The sequence below is a fragment of the Muscardinus avellanarius genome (assembly GCF_963383645.1).
Source record: "Muscardinus avellanarius genome assembly, chromosome: 6".
NCBI classification, from domain to species: Eukaryota; Metazoa; Chordata; class Mammalia; order Rodentia; family Gliridae; genus Muscardinus; species Muscardinus avellanarius.
In genome coordinates, this window is record NC_137791.1 from 70,119,284 (window position 1) to 70,131,421 (window position 12,138).

Genomic DNA, 12,138 nt, shown 5'->3' on the forward strand with positions numbered 1-12,138 from the left:
GCAGAGTCCACGTGGCCAGAGTCCAAATGACTAGGCTGAAAAAGGTCACAGAAAAGACCAGCAGTTGATTTTCTAGTTTCCCAGCTGTTCCAGTCCAATAAAATCTAAGTATGTCACTGAAATGGAAACAATCCTTGTTGGTCTTAAGAAGGCAGAGGGGAGGGGGAAATAATGCAAAACACACTTAAAAATATAAAATTTATTTATACTCATGGTAAGACAGTTCGCATTCTGTACATGGTTACCAGAAGAGTTAGGACACTCTCAGGAGTTTACAGCGGCATCATATTGCTATAGAAGGTCGCTTACGCTATTTCAGTTGGGGAATGCCTATTTCCCCCTTTAAAAAAAAAAAAATAAGGCTCAGTTTCCAAAAGGTAACGATACCACTTATTTTTCTGCTTGAGACTGGGAGAGTCTGGGAATAAACCATTAAGGGCTGAAGGGAGAGGGACAGATTTCCACACCATGACCTAATGTGTTTTTTTTTTTCTCCCAAAAGTTCCCTCTTTTTGAAAATGTGTTTGGGTGACAAAAACAGATCAGCAGACAGAAGGGCATCTTTATTATATAAACAAGAAAAACTAATAAGCTCTTTATCACATTGCTGGCTGAAATGTGTGGGTCATTGACACATAAATGCACACACACACACACACACACACACACACACTTCCACTCACGTCTCTTCCATAAAGTTTACCAAATGGCATATCTCTTCCAACACACAAATAAGAAATAATTTATATCTCCTTTTGACTTTCAGATCAGGTGACCATAAAGGTGTCCTTTCCCCTAAATACAATCCTTCCTGCCTCATCCTTGCAGTAGCACACAGCCCTGATGGTAACCTTGCTCCAATGTGTGAGCCCACCATTTAAGTGACTGAAAGGAGAGGGTAAGAGAATTATGGAAACAGAGGTCAGGGTATAGTTTTTTGAGAATTACCCTATGAATGAGTTCCATACGCACTCTAGAAGCACTTTTTCCTGTACAAATATTTCATTCAATCACCAAAGACACCATCATTTAAAAAAAAGAAAAGCAGAATCTGTCTGAACTCAGTAAACTGCCATACGATTCACGGGGTTAGTGCTATAATAACAACAAAAGTCAAAAAGGGCTCCTGTAGGTTCTGCCTCCAGCATAAAGAGGTAGAGACAAATCATCCTGTAGGAAAGATTCACAATTAAAAAAAAAAAAAGCAATAAAACAAAACACCCCCTGCCCAATACTCCTAAGTATTTAGTTCTGGAAGCCAGGATTCCCTGCAGACAGGCCTCAGTCTGCTTCTGGGTTGAGAGATCCGTTGCCCACAATCATCTTGCTGTAGTTCTTCTGCTGCTCTTCCTTGAAGGTGTCCTTTACCTTTGCTCTCTTCAGTCCTCCATCCCTGAAAAAAGGAAGGTAGAGCTATAAAAGGCACTCATGGAAAAGGGTTCCGTGCTAATGCATCCTGCCGGGCGCCGTGACATTGAGCCGCTGGTCAATAAGGAGGAAATCAGCACTGGATCTGCAAGAGGGCAGACCCACTTTTTCAGTCTCTATCTTACCAACTATCCAATATGTGGTACTTAGAAGAAGGACAGTTTCTCCAGTGTTTGGTTAAATATTGGTGTTTCACCTACCTGTGTCTTACTGGAAAACCATATGAAAAAATGTAAACATATCCACAAGAAATGGTGAGGATGTTATGTGTAAATTCCTTGCAGATAATCAAGTTAATCGTTATTCAAATCTAACCTTATGTTTAGCAAGATGTTTTTACTCAAAGCACTACCCTCTCAGTATTAATACTCTCCCATAGTCCGAAACAAACAACAAAATCATAAACTGCATTCCTCCAGGTTAGTCCCTGAGTAAGCAGCATTCCCTCATTCGGAGTTGACGGGTCTCTCAACCCTTTCCAGGCCGGTTAATTGCTGACCTGTCTGGGCGAAAGGATTCTGCATGTCTTTCCTTGTTTGGACTATACAAAGAAACAACAAACTAAACAAGCTGGAAACAGACTGGGCTGCCCACAGCCACTTTCTCCTTCCTATTTTAATGTTTTCTATTTCAACAAGGAGAGCGTGGACTGCGAACTTGCTTACTTTATACTATGACGGTTTAACTTTAACCCAGTTAAGCATGAATGTTTACCAAGTGCTTTCAATGGTGATGAATGATCATAGGTCAGCAAGTGAACTCAATGCCACGAGAAGAGACATTAAGCTCCAGACAGACACCTGCCCGAGACCCTGCAGTGTTCTGGCTTATAGAGGAGAAACCACATCACAACCCACTAGAAACCCTCGACTGGAAAACAGACCACAGTCCACAAATTATGCAGCAGGTCAGTTGTAGGAAGTGTCCATGAAATGAAAAGCATTGCTGTTATGTCCCCAGAATTGTCCAAATGACAGCTGTTCACAGCATTTACATGAATTCTGAACAGTGAAGGTTGAGAAAGAGAAGGAAAGATGAGAACACAGGCCTTTCTCCTTTTGTGAGGACCAGGCCACGAACAAACAAAAATTTTGAAATTAGCAATGTTTGTTTTTTGAGCATCCTGCCATTAGTTTTGTACAATTCTCCTTCCCATGCACTCAGCAAACCTCATGCTGTTTTAAGCACTCCAACTATGACTGATCACCCTAGAGACTCCACAGTATAACACAGGTTCCCTTTGCAACAGCAGCAGATCTTAGTTATTAAAAAAAAAAACAAAACAGCCAGGCGTGGTGGGGCACGCTTGTAATCCCCGCGCTTGGGAGATGGAGACAGGAGGATCACGCTGGTTTGAAGCCAGCCTTGCTGGCTTAAGAGACCCTGATCCCTGATTCCAAATAAAATATAAACTAGGTCTGAGAGTGTAGCTCGGAGGTAGAAGGGCTTCCAGGAACCCCAGGACCACCAAAAAAAAAAAAAAAAAAAACCCAGATAGGTGAAAGGTAATGCTGGGCCATAGTGGCAGACACCTATAATCCCAGTACTTGGGAGGCTGAGACAGGAGGATAACAAATTTGAGGTCAGCCCAAGAAGCTTAGTGAGGTCCTGTTTCAAAATAAAAAATAAGCTGGGCATGATGGCACACTCTTGAAATCCCAGTACTTGGAAGGCTGAGATAGGAGGATTGCAAGTTCAAAGGACAGCCTCAGCAAGTAGTAAAGCTCTCAACCGAGTGAGACCCTGTTTTAAAATAAAAATAAAATAGGGCTGGGGGTGTAGCTCAGAGGTAGAATGCCCCTGGGTTCAACCTCCAATACTATAAAATAAATATATAAATAAGGCCTGGTATATAGGTCTGAAGAAAGAAAGCCTCTGAGTTCAATCCTCAGCACACACACACACACACACACACACACACACACACACACACACACACAAAGGAAGAAAATGGCAGCAGCAATATACAAGAGATGAGGTCAAGGGTAGGCCCTTATAAGAAAAGGTTTAGTGCCCTTATAAGAAAAGGCATGCCAGGCATGATGGCACAGGCTTGTAATCCCCATGCTTGGGAGGCAGAGACAGGAGGATGGCACAGGTTCGAAGCCAGCCACGCTGGCTTAAGAGACCCTGTTTCCAGATAAGAAAACATAAAAATAGGTCTGGGAGTGGAGACTGGAGGTAGAAGGGTTTCCAAGAACCCCAGTAGCACCAAAAAGAAAAAAGAAAAAAAGAAAAGGCACTAGAGAGCTTGCATGCTCTCTCTCCATGATTGTACAAAGAGGTGATTCAAGCTAGCCATGGAAAAAGGCAGCCTTCTGCAACAAGGGGAGAGCCCTCACCAGAAATTGGCTACGTGGTACCCTAATCTCAAACTTCTAACCTTGAGAACCATGAGAAAATAAATTTCGGTTCTTTAAGACACCAGCTGTAATGGCAGCCTCAGTTGACTAATATACACATCTACGCTCAGTCTTTCTCAAACAAAGAATGAATTATCCATAACTAAAACATTTCCCTTTTCAAGTTAAGTTTTTTAAATATAGTTATTGCTGGAGTTCAATATGGGCAACTCTGTTATCAGCTCCTTGTCCCTCCCCCAAATCCATTTTCTCTTTCTTCTTTAGTAAAAGAACTCTAGATTTTAGCTACCAGCCACTTAGAACAAGGACTACATTCCCCAGCTTCCTTTGCAGGTGGGTGTTATCATCTGGCATGAGGTATTAGCCAGTAGACACAAGTCTAGGTAGCATGTCCAACTTCCAGTGTGAGCTCTTGAAAAAAGGGTGTGTTCTTTTTATTTATTTATTTTTATTTATTTATTTGGTGGTACTGGGGTTCCTGGAGGCCCTCCTACTTCCGGGTTACACTCCCAGACCTATTTTATATTTTTATTTGGAAACAGGGTCTCTTAAGCCAGCGCAGCTGGCTTCAAACCTGCGCGATCCTCCTGTCTCTGCCTCCCAAGCGCGGGGATTACCAGCGTGCGCCACCACGCCCGGCCGGTGTGTTCTTTTTAAAATTTCTTTTTGCCAGCCATTTGCTGTATACACTGGATAGAGTTAGAGCAATCAATCATTTTGGGCCATAAATTGGAAGCATGTCCTGAGCATGGTAAGGCAATACCAGTTGATCTGTTGTACCACTCTGGACTGCCCACATATGAGCGAGAAGATAAACCTCTATATTTATATTTAAGCCATTGCTGTTTTATCAACCACTCTGACTTCTAGCTATGCCTATAGCTAACTAGCATAACAAGTAAAATGGTGATTTTATTTAAAATAAAAGGAACAGTACTTCAAAAAAATGTCTTACCAAGGAAGTTCAGTCAAGCCTCCTTGTATCGCAATAGCAGATTTAACCCTATTAGCAAACTGGACTGCATCTTCTCCTTCCTGGTTAAGAAATAAAAATTTACACATTTGGAATACCAAATTTTAACATATTTTAAAATGTCTTATAATCATATGCAAATGATACATTTATATGTTTTGTTTTAAGAACATTTATACGTTTTGTTTTAAAATATAAGATTCAGGCCAGGTATGGTGGCACATGCTTGTAATCCCAGCATTCTGGAGCAGAGACCGGAGAATTGTGGGTCACGGACAGCCTCAGCTATTTAGTGAGGTTCCTTGAAACTCAGAGAGACTCTGCTTCAAAATTAAAGAATAAAAAATTAGGGCTGGGGGTGTCGCTCAAAGGTGGAATGCCCCTGGGTTCTATCCCTAGTACCACAAAAATAAAATATAAGATTCACATTTTAACTCAAATACTTTTTTTTTTCCAGTACTGGGGATGGAACCCAGGGGCATTCTACCTCTGAGCTACACCCCCAGCCCTATTGTTTATTCTTTATTTTGAAACAGGGTCTCATTGAGTTAAAAAAAAAAAAAAGCACCTCATTAAGTAGCTGAGGCTGTCTGTGAACTGTGATCCTCCTGTCTCAGCCTCTCAAATGCTGGGATTAAAAGTGTGCACCACCACACTCGGTTTTAGCTCAAATACTTTGTATTATCAAACAGAGCAAATGCCATTTGTTCTATCAAGAAACTGCAATGCTGTGTTAAGTTTTATCAGGAGTACGTTATAATTATTTTATTAGTCTTAGAAAAGCTACAAAATAAACCGGGCGTGGTGGCGCATGCTTGCAATCCCAGCATTCGAGAGGCTGAGATTGGAGTATCGTGGTTTGTGGACAGCCTCAGCTACTTAGTGAGGCCCTCTGCAACTTAGTGAGACACTGTTTAAAAATAAAGAATAAAAAATAGGGCAGGGGGTGTAGCTTGGAGGTAGAATGCCCCTGGGTTCCATCCCCAAAACAACACACACAAAAAAAGCTACAAGATTCCATAAAATCTGTAGGTTAAATAACCCAAGAGCATTTGCAAAACTATTTAAAAAAAAAGTATCTGAATATAAAATGACCAGATTTGAAGATATCTAAACACATTATTTTTAAAACATATTCAAGCCAGGCATCGTGGCAAATGCCTGTAATTTTGGTATTTAGGAGGCTAAGAAAGGAGGATTTCAGGTTCAAGGACAGCCTCAGCAAGTAGTGAGACTTTCATCAACCCGGCAGACCCTGCTTTAAAATCACATACACACACACACACACACACACACACACACACACACACTCACACACACATGGATCTCATTAGAGAAAGCACCAAAGAACAGGTGTTAGCTAAGTCCCACCTCTTTAGTCATGGGCGGCATGTACCACACGTCACAGACGATGGCCCAGCTCGTCATTATTCGCAGCAAGTAGCTCACCATGTTGTACTTGCTGCTGTTCCAAAACGCATCACCAAACTGAGGATTATACTGAGAAAAAAAGAAAAATAATAGGTTCCACATATGAACCAAGTGATGGCTGCTCTTACCCATGTCAGTGGTTTTTTATTTTTTTTATTTTTTTATTTTTTTTATTTTTTGTGGTGCTGGGTGTAGAACCAAGGGACTTTTCTACCTCTGGGCTATACTCCCAGTCCTATTTTATACTTTATTTGGAAACAGGGTCTCACTAAGTTGCTGAGAGCCTCACTCAGTAGCTGAGGCTGGCTTTGAACCTGTGCGATCCTCCTGTCTCAGCTTCCCAAGCGCAGGGATTACAAGCGTGCGCCACCACGCCCGACTTCCATGTCAGTGGTTTTAAGGCAGCACGCCAAACAGCACTATCAGACCCCCCCACACACTTCTCTTCATTCCTTTTTGATAGAATTGCCCACAAATTAGCCAGCTAATTCCTCTGACTAGAACTGCTCTGTTAGAGCCCAGGAGGGCTGCAATTCAATAATTATTTACATGACTATTAAAAATCTGCCTCGACATGTAACAGGAATGTCAATGAAAAGTAAAGAGTGTCTGCTTTACTTATCACTACGTCCTTAGTACTTACTCACTATAACCCCTGGCACACAGTCGCCCAGTGCACATCTACGCATGTACGAACAGAGAGAGGATGAGAAATGGGCAAGATGTAAACCACTAGTGAACCTGAGCAGAGCAGGGGAGTATTCCTCAGTCTTGCAAATTTTAAATTTGTAACCACATCAAAATCATAACCAACCCAATGCCTTTGTTAAAAGTCTGTTTAAGCCAGGCGTGGTGGCGCATGCTTGTAATCGCAGCCCTTGGGAGGCCGAGACAGGAGGATTACGCAGGTTCAAAGCCAGCCTCAGCTACTTAGTGAGGCTCTCAGCAACTCTGTGAGACAACTAAAGAATAAAAATTAGGTCTGGGAGTGTGACTCGGAGGTAGAATGCCCCTGGGTTCCATCCCCAGTAACACACACACACACACACACACACACACACACACACACACACACACTCACACACACACAGTCTGTTTTACCTTAATTGCAACTGGATATATGGTTCCTCCAATTTCAAAGCTTCCCTTTTTAAACATCATGACTGAAGTATTGTTGATGCAGGTTCCTGCAGGGGCCGGTAGGAGTGGGTGAGTGAGTCATTTTTAGACAAACTTAAAAAAAATTACTTCTATATAAAATATTTAAAATATAAAAATTACAGATATTTTATTATGATTCACAAATCCATTCTTCCTTGCTTAAGGAGTAAGCCAATAGTTCTAAACTGGTTTAATGGCAAACTTTCACTTTACTATTAAAGTGGAACTCAATGGTTACAACTTTTCACAATAGTTGACAATTTCAATAGATTTAAAAATATGACTCAGAGTTGGGCGTGATGGCACACACTAGTAATCTCAGTACTTGAGAGGTTGAGACAGGAGGAGCATAGGTTCGCAGACAGCCTCAGCTATGTAGTAAGGCCTTCTGCAACTTAGTGAGGTTCTGTTTCAAAATAAAGAATAAACTAATCAGGCTGGGGTGGAGCCCAGAAGTAGAATGCTCCTGGGCTCATCACCAGACCCTATTTCAAAATATAAAACGAAGCCGGGAGTGTTGATACACACTTGTAATCCCAGTACTTGGGAGGCAGAGACAGGAGGAGTGCAAGTTCAAGGACAGCCTTAGTAAGTAATGAGACTCTTATCATACTAGTGGACCCTGTTTCAAGCTAAACATAAAATTGGTAGCTCAGAGGTAGAAAGCCCCGGGTTCAATTTTCAGCATCACAAATAAATAAATAAGTAAATAGAAATAAGAAAGGTTTGGGAGTGTAGCTCAGAGGTAGAATGCCTTAGGTTCGATTCCTAGTATCATAAAATAAATAAAAGTCCGGTAGGTGGCACACACTTCTAATCCCAGTACTTGGGAGGCTGAAACAGGAGGATTGCAAGTTCACAGCCAGACTTAGCTACTTAGTGAGGCTCTCTGAAATTTAGTGAGACTGTTTCAAAATAAAAGAATAAATAAAATCGGACTGGGATGTAGCTTGGTGGTAGAATGCCTCTGGGTTCCATCCCCAGAACCAAAAATGAATGAAGAAATGAGCCTTCAAGGTCACAGACTAAAGTTCATTACCCAGAAATTACTTGCAAAATCCAAAAGCTATCATGACGACCATCAAATCCCAAAAGAAAATGGGAAATTAATAGCTCGGAGAAGGCCGCCATTCCTTTAGGACAGCAGAGATCTAGACCAAGAAGGCGAATTCTGAGCAACTGTACCCCTCAGACCCTCTTGGTCTGTCGTTATCACCTAGAGCTTGGCAGAGCTTTGTTCTTACCTTCGGGAAAGATTAAGATGGGTAATTTTTTCTTATCAGCAATATGTTCTTTTAGTCTGTGAAGAAAAACAAAGGATCAGAATTCTACCTTTAAAAAGACGAAGATTAAGCCGGGCAAAGACAAAGGAGGACCATGGTTTTCAGATAGCCTCAGCTACTGAGAGAGGCCCACCACAACTTAGTGAGACCCTGTTTCAAAATAAAAATTAAAAAATAAATAGGGCTGGAAATATATCTTGGAGGTAGAATGCTCCTGGGTTCCATCCCCAGTACAACAACAACAACAATAACAACACAACAACAACAATAACAACAGATGTACGGAGATCTGCACTATTTCAAGTTCTCTAAGTGAGTGATTTTCAGAACCTTCTGCCTACCCTGAAGGAAGAATTCTAGAGATTCGTGTGGCATGAGCTCTGGGGCCACCAGGCCATGGGCTTTGTGCCCTTCTCTATGTACTCAAATTTCCTCATCTAAAAAATGGAAATACCGATCGCCAGACCTGTGTGCGTTAGGGCTATTAAGTAGGAGACTCCTTAAATGAGTCAGGTTGAACTTCCTATGAAATACACACCATACAAGTGAGAAAGATGGTCATGGTGGCACAAATCTGTAAACCCCATACTTGAGAGGCTGAACCAGGAGGATTACAAGTTGGAGGCCAGACTTAGCAGCTTAGCAAGGCCCTCAGCAACTTAATAAGACCCTGTTACAAGACAGGCCTGGAGGTGAGGCTGCGTGTGGTGGCGCACACTTGTAATCCCAGCGCTTGGGAGGCTGAGACATGAGGATCACACACGTTTGAAACCAGCCTCAGCTACTGAGTGAGGCTCTCAGCAACTTAGTGAGACCCTGTTTCCAAATAAAGTATAAAATAAATAGGTCTGGAAGTATAGCCCAGAGGTAGAAAAGGCCCTGGTTTCCACCCCTAGTACCACAAAAATAAATAAATAAATAAATAAATAAATAAATAAATAAATAAATAAACAAATAAATAAAACAGGCCTGGGGGTGTAGCTCAGAGGTAGAATACCCTGGTTTCCATACCTGGTCTGTCTGTCTGTCTCTTTCTCTCTCTTTCTCCCATACACCAAGTTAAGAAGACGGGACATTATGTCCTCCTTGCAGCTGGCCTGATATTCCCTGACTTGGGAAAGGTCAAGGTAGAGAATGGCAGCTGCTAGAGAGCTCCAAGATAGGAAACAGTTTCCCAACCTGCAGCATGAGCCACCTTTGCACTTGTAGAAGAAATTACCAGAATGCCTTCAGTGAAAAGCCCCAGACAAAAAGCTGTTTCTCACCCTCATGCCCAGCCCTAGAGGTTCCTTCTCTTGCCGTTCCATAATGATCTAATGTAGACTGAAATGTCCCCCAAAGCCCATAGGTTAAAGGCTTGGCTGCCAGTCTATGGCATTATTGGGAAGTATTAAAGCTTTTCGGAGGTGGGGCCTAGTGGAAGGAAGTTAGGTCATTGGGGGCGGACCCAACGTCTCCACTCTCTTTTGCTTTCCAGCTGCCGTGAGGTGAACTGGCCTCCTCTGTCATGTGCTCCTGCCATGATATCCTACACTGCCACAGCCCAAAGCAAAGGACTGAAACCTTGAACCAAAATAAACCTTTTTCCGTATTAAGCTGGTTACCGCAGGTATTTTGTCTCAGTGATAGAAAGCTAACTAACATGAGATCGTTAGCTTTGTCTGTAGCTGGATTTTGGTGACAGTTGTCATTCACTTCTATTTAGCAAAATATCAATCACTTAGCCTTCAAAGCAGCCATTTTTATTATTTTTTGGGAAATCAAACCCAGAGGCATTCTACCTCTGATCTACACCTACAGCCCTCTTTTTTAATCTTTATTTTTGAGACAGGGTCTCACTAAGTAGTTGAGGCTGGCCGCAAACCTGAGATTCTCCTGTCTCAGCCTTCCAAGGACAGGGATTAGAAGCTTGCACCACCAGACCCAGCTAAGGTGGTCATTTTAAACTTTGAGAATTCAGCAACTAGACTATCATCAGTATTAGTATAGTGACTATGCATAAGTTATAGCAATGGAGACACTTGAGCCTTCTAATCCCATCATGTATCCCTATGACTGCAGAAGTAATTTATTTTTAATCTTCCCAAGTGACTTACAAAAAAATCCACCTACAAATACAATTCTGTATGTTTTAGTTTTAATTCATCGTGAGGCTCTACCCTCTGTGCCAGAAGGCCCAATTCATCCACGTTTGTGCTGCCCCAATGGATACTGAGTAATCCCACTGCTTACCTCTTAGTAACCAGATGTCGATCCTTAATTTCTGAGCGTTCAAACCAGACGTGTGGACAAGCCTTGACCATTGCTCTCTGGAGCATTCCCAACAATCCGCCGTGAACCTGGCCAACCTAGAAGGGCCATGAAAAAGGAGAAAAATGTAAAGGCACAACTACTCAAAGAAAGCTTTATTTATTTTTTATTAAATACCAATAAATTTCTATTCTCTGATCAATAATGGGAGTGGCTGCCTTCTACTGACAGAAATTCTTAGTCTGATGAAAGGATCTGAAAAAAACAAATATAAACAAAAAATATTTTTATTAGCCCCTTGAATTATGTTGTTGCACCCTAGCAAATCTTTTTTTTAAATTCCTATTGGGGATTGAGGCGCTACAGCCTCAACAGTTTTTATTTGGAGACAGAGTTTCACTAAGGTTCCCAGGCTAGCCTCAAAATTATGATCCTCTTGCCTCACCTTCCTGACTAGCTGAGATTGCTGGCATGCAGCACTGCAACCGGACAACTAGCTACGCTATAACTTTGAAAAGTAGAGGTTCTTTAGTTTAGTCACAATTAGAGAAACACAATGAAGACTATGCTGAAATACTACTGATGCCCCTCAAATTGAGCAAGACTCAGCAGCTAACCCGACACTGATACGAGGCCGTATCAGTGAGTACTCTCCCTTCTGTGAGTAGACCTTCTTAGTTTCATTTTGACATTTGGAAGCATGTTAATATCCTTCCAGCTACTTAGAGAGTGAGGCTCTCAGCAACTTAGTGAGATCCTGTTTCCAAATAAAAAATATAATAGGGGAGCCGGGCGTGGTGGCGCACGCTTGTGATCCCAGCATTCGGGAGGCTGAGACCGGAGGATCGCGGTTCGCGGACAGCCTCAGCTACTTAGTGAGGCCCTCTGCAACTCAGTGAGACCTGGCTTCAAAATAAGGAATAAAAAATAGGGCAGGGGGTGTAGCTCAGAGGTCGAATGCCCCTGGGTTCCATCCCCAGACCCGCAAAAATAAATAAATAATAAATAAATAAATAAATAAATAAATAGGGGGAGTGGTGAGGGAGCCAGAGAAAGCACACCAAATGTGTGTATTTCATTGTTACTCTGAATGACATTATGATGTTAGACTATAATGCACCAATAAAAGTATAAAAAAATAAACTCGAAAAGATTTGGATAACAAACTGAGAGCAAGTTAAAGCAAATGAATCCAATTGTGCTTCAAATAAATAAAAGAATAATGCTGAATGAAAGGGGAAGATTCCAG

The 12,138-nt window shown here is 41.8% G+C and overlaps 1 protein-coding gene across 1 annotated transcript in view; it reads right to left on the reverse strand.

Annotated features, from left to right (window-relative positions):
* Positions 1 to 1,281: 1,281 nt before the first annotated feature.
* Positions 1,282 to 12,138, reverse strand: part of GPAT3 (glycerol-3-phosphate acyltransferase 3) — a gene marked incomplete at both ends in the record, with an annotated part of 85,192 nt that continues 74,335 nt past the window's right edge. The window contains 6 exons of the mRNA XM_080697744.1: positions 1,282 to 1,393; positions 4,747 to 4,826; positions 6,136 to 6,264; positions 7,297 to 7,382; positions 8,601 to 8,656; positions 10,872 to 10,987. Coding sequence (XP_080553870.1) covers positions 1,282 to 1,393; positions 4,747 to 4,826; positions 6,136 to 6,264; positions 7,297 to 7,382; positions 8,601 to 8,656; positions 10,872 to 10,987 — 579 coding nt within the window. The remainder of the gene's footprint in view (positions 1,394 to 4,746; positions 4,827 to 6,135; positions 6,265 to 7,296; positions 7,383 to 8,600; positions 8,657 to 10,871; positions 10,988 to 12,138) is intronic.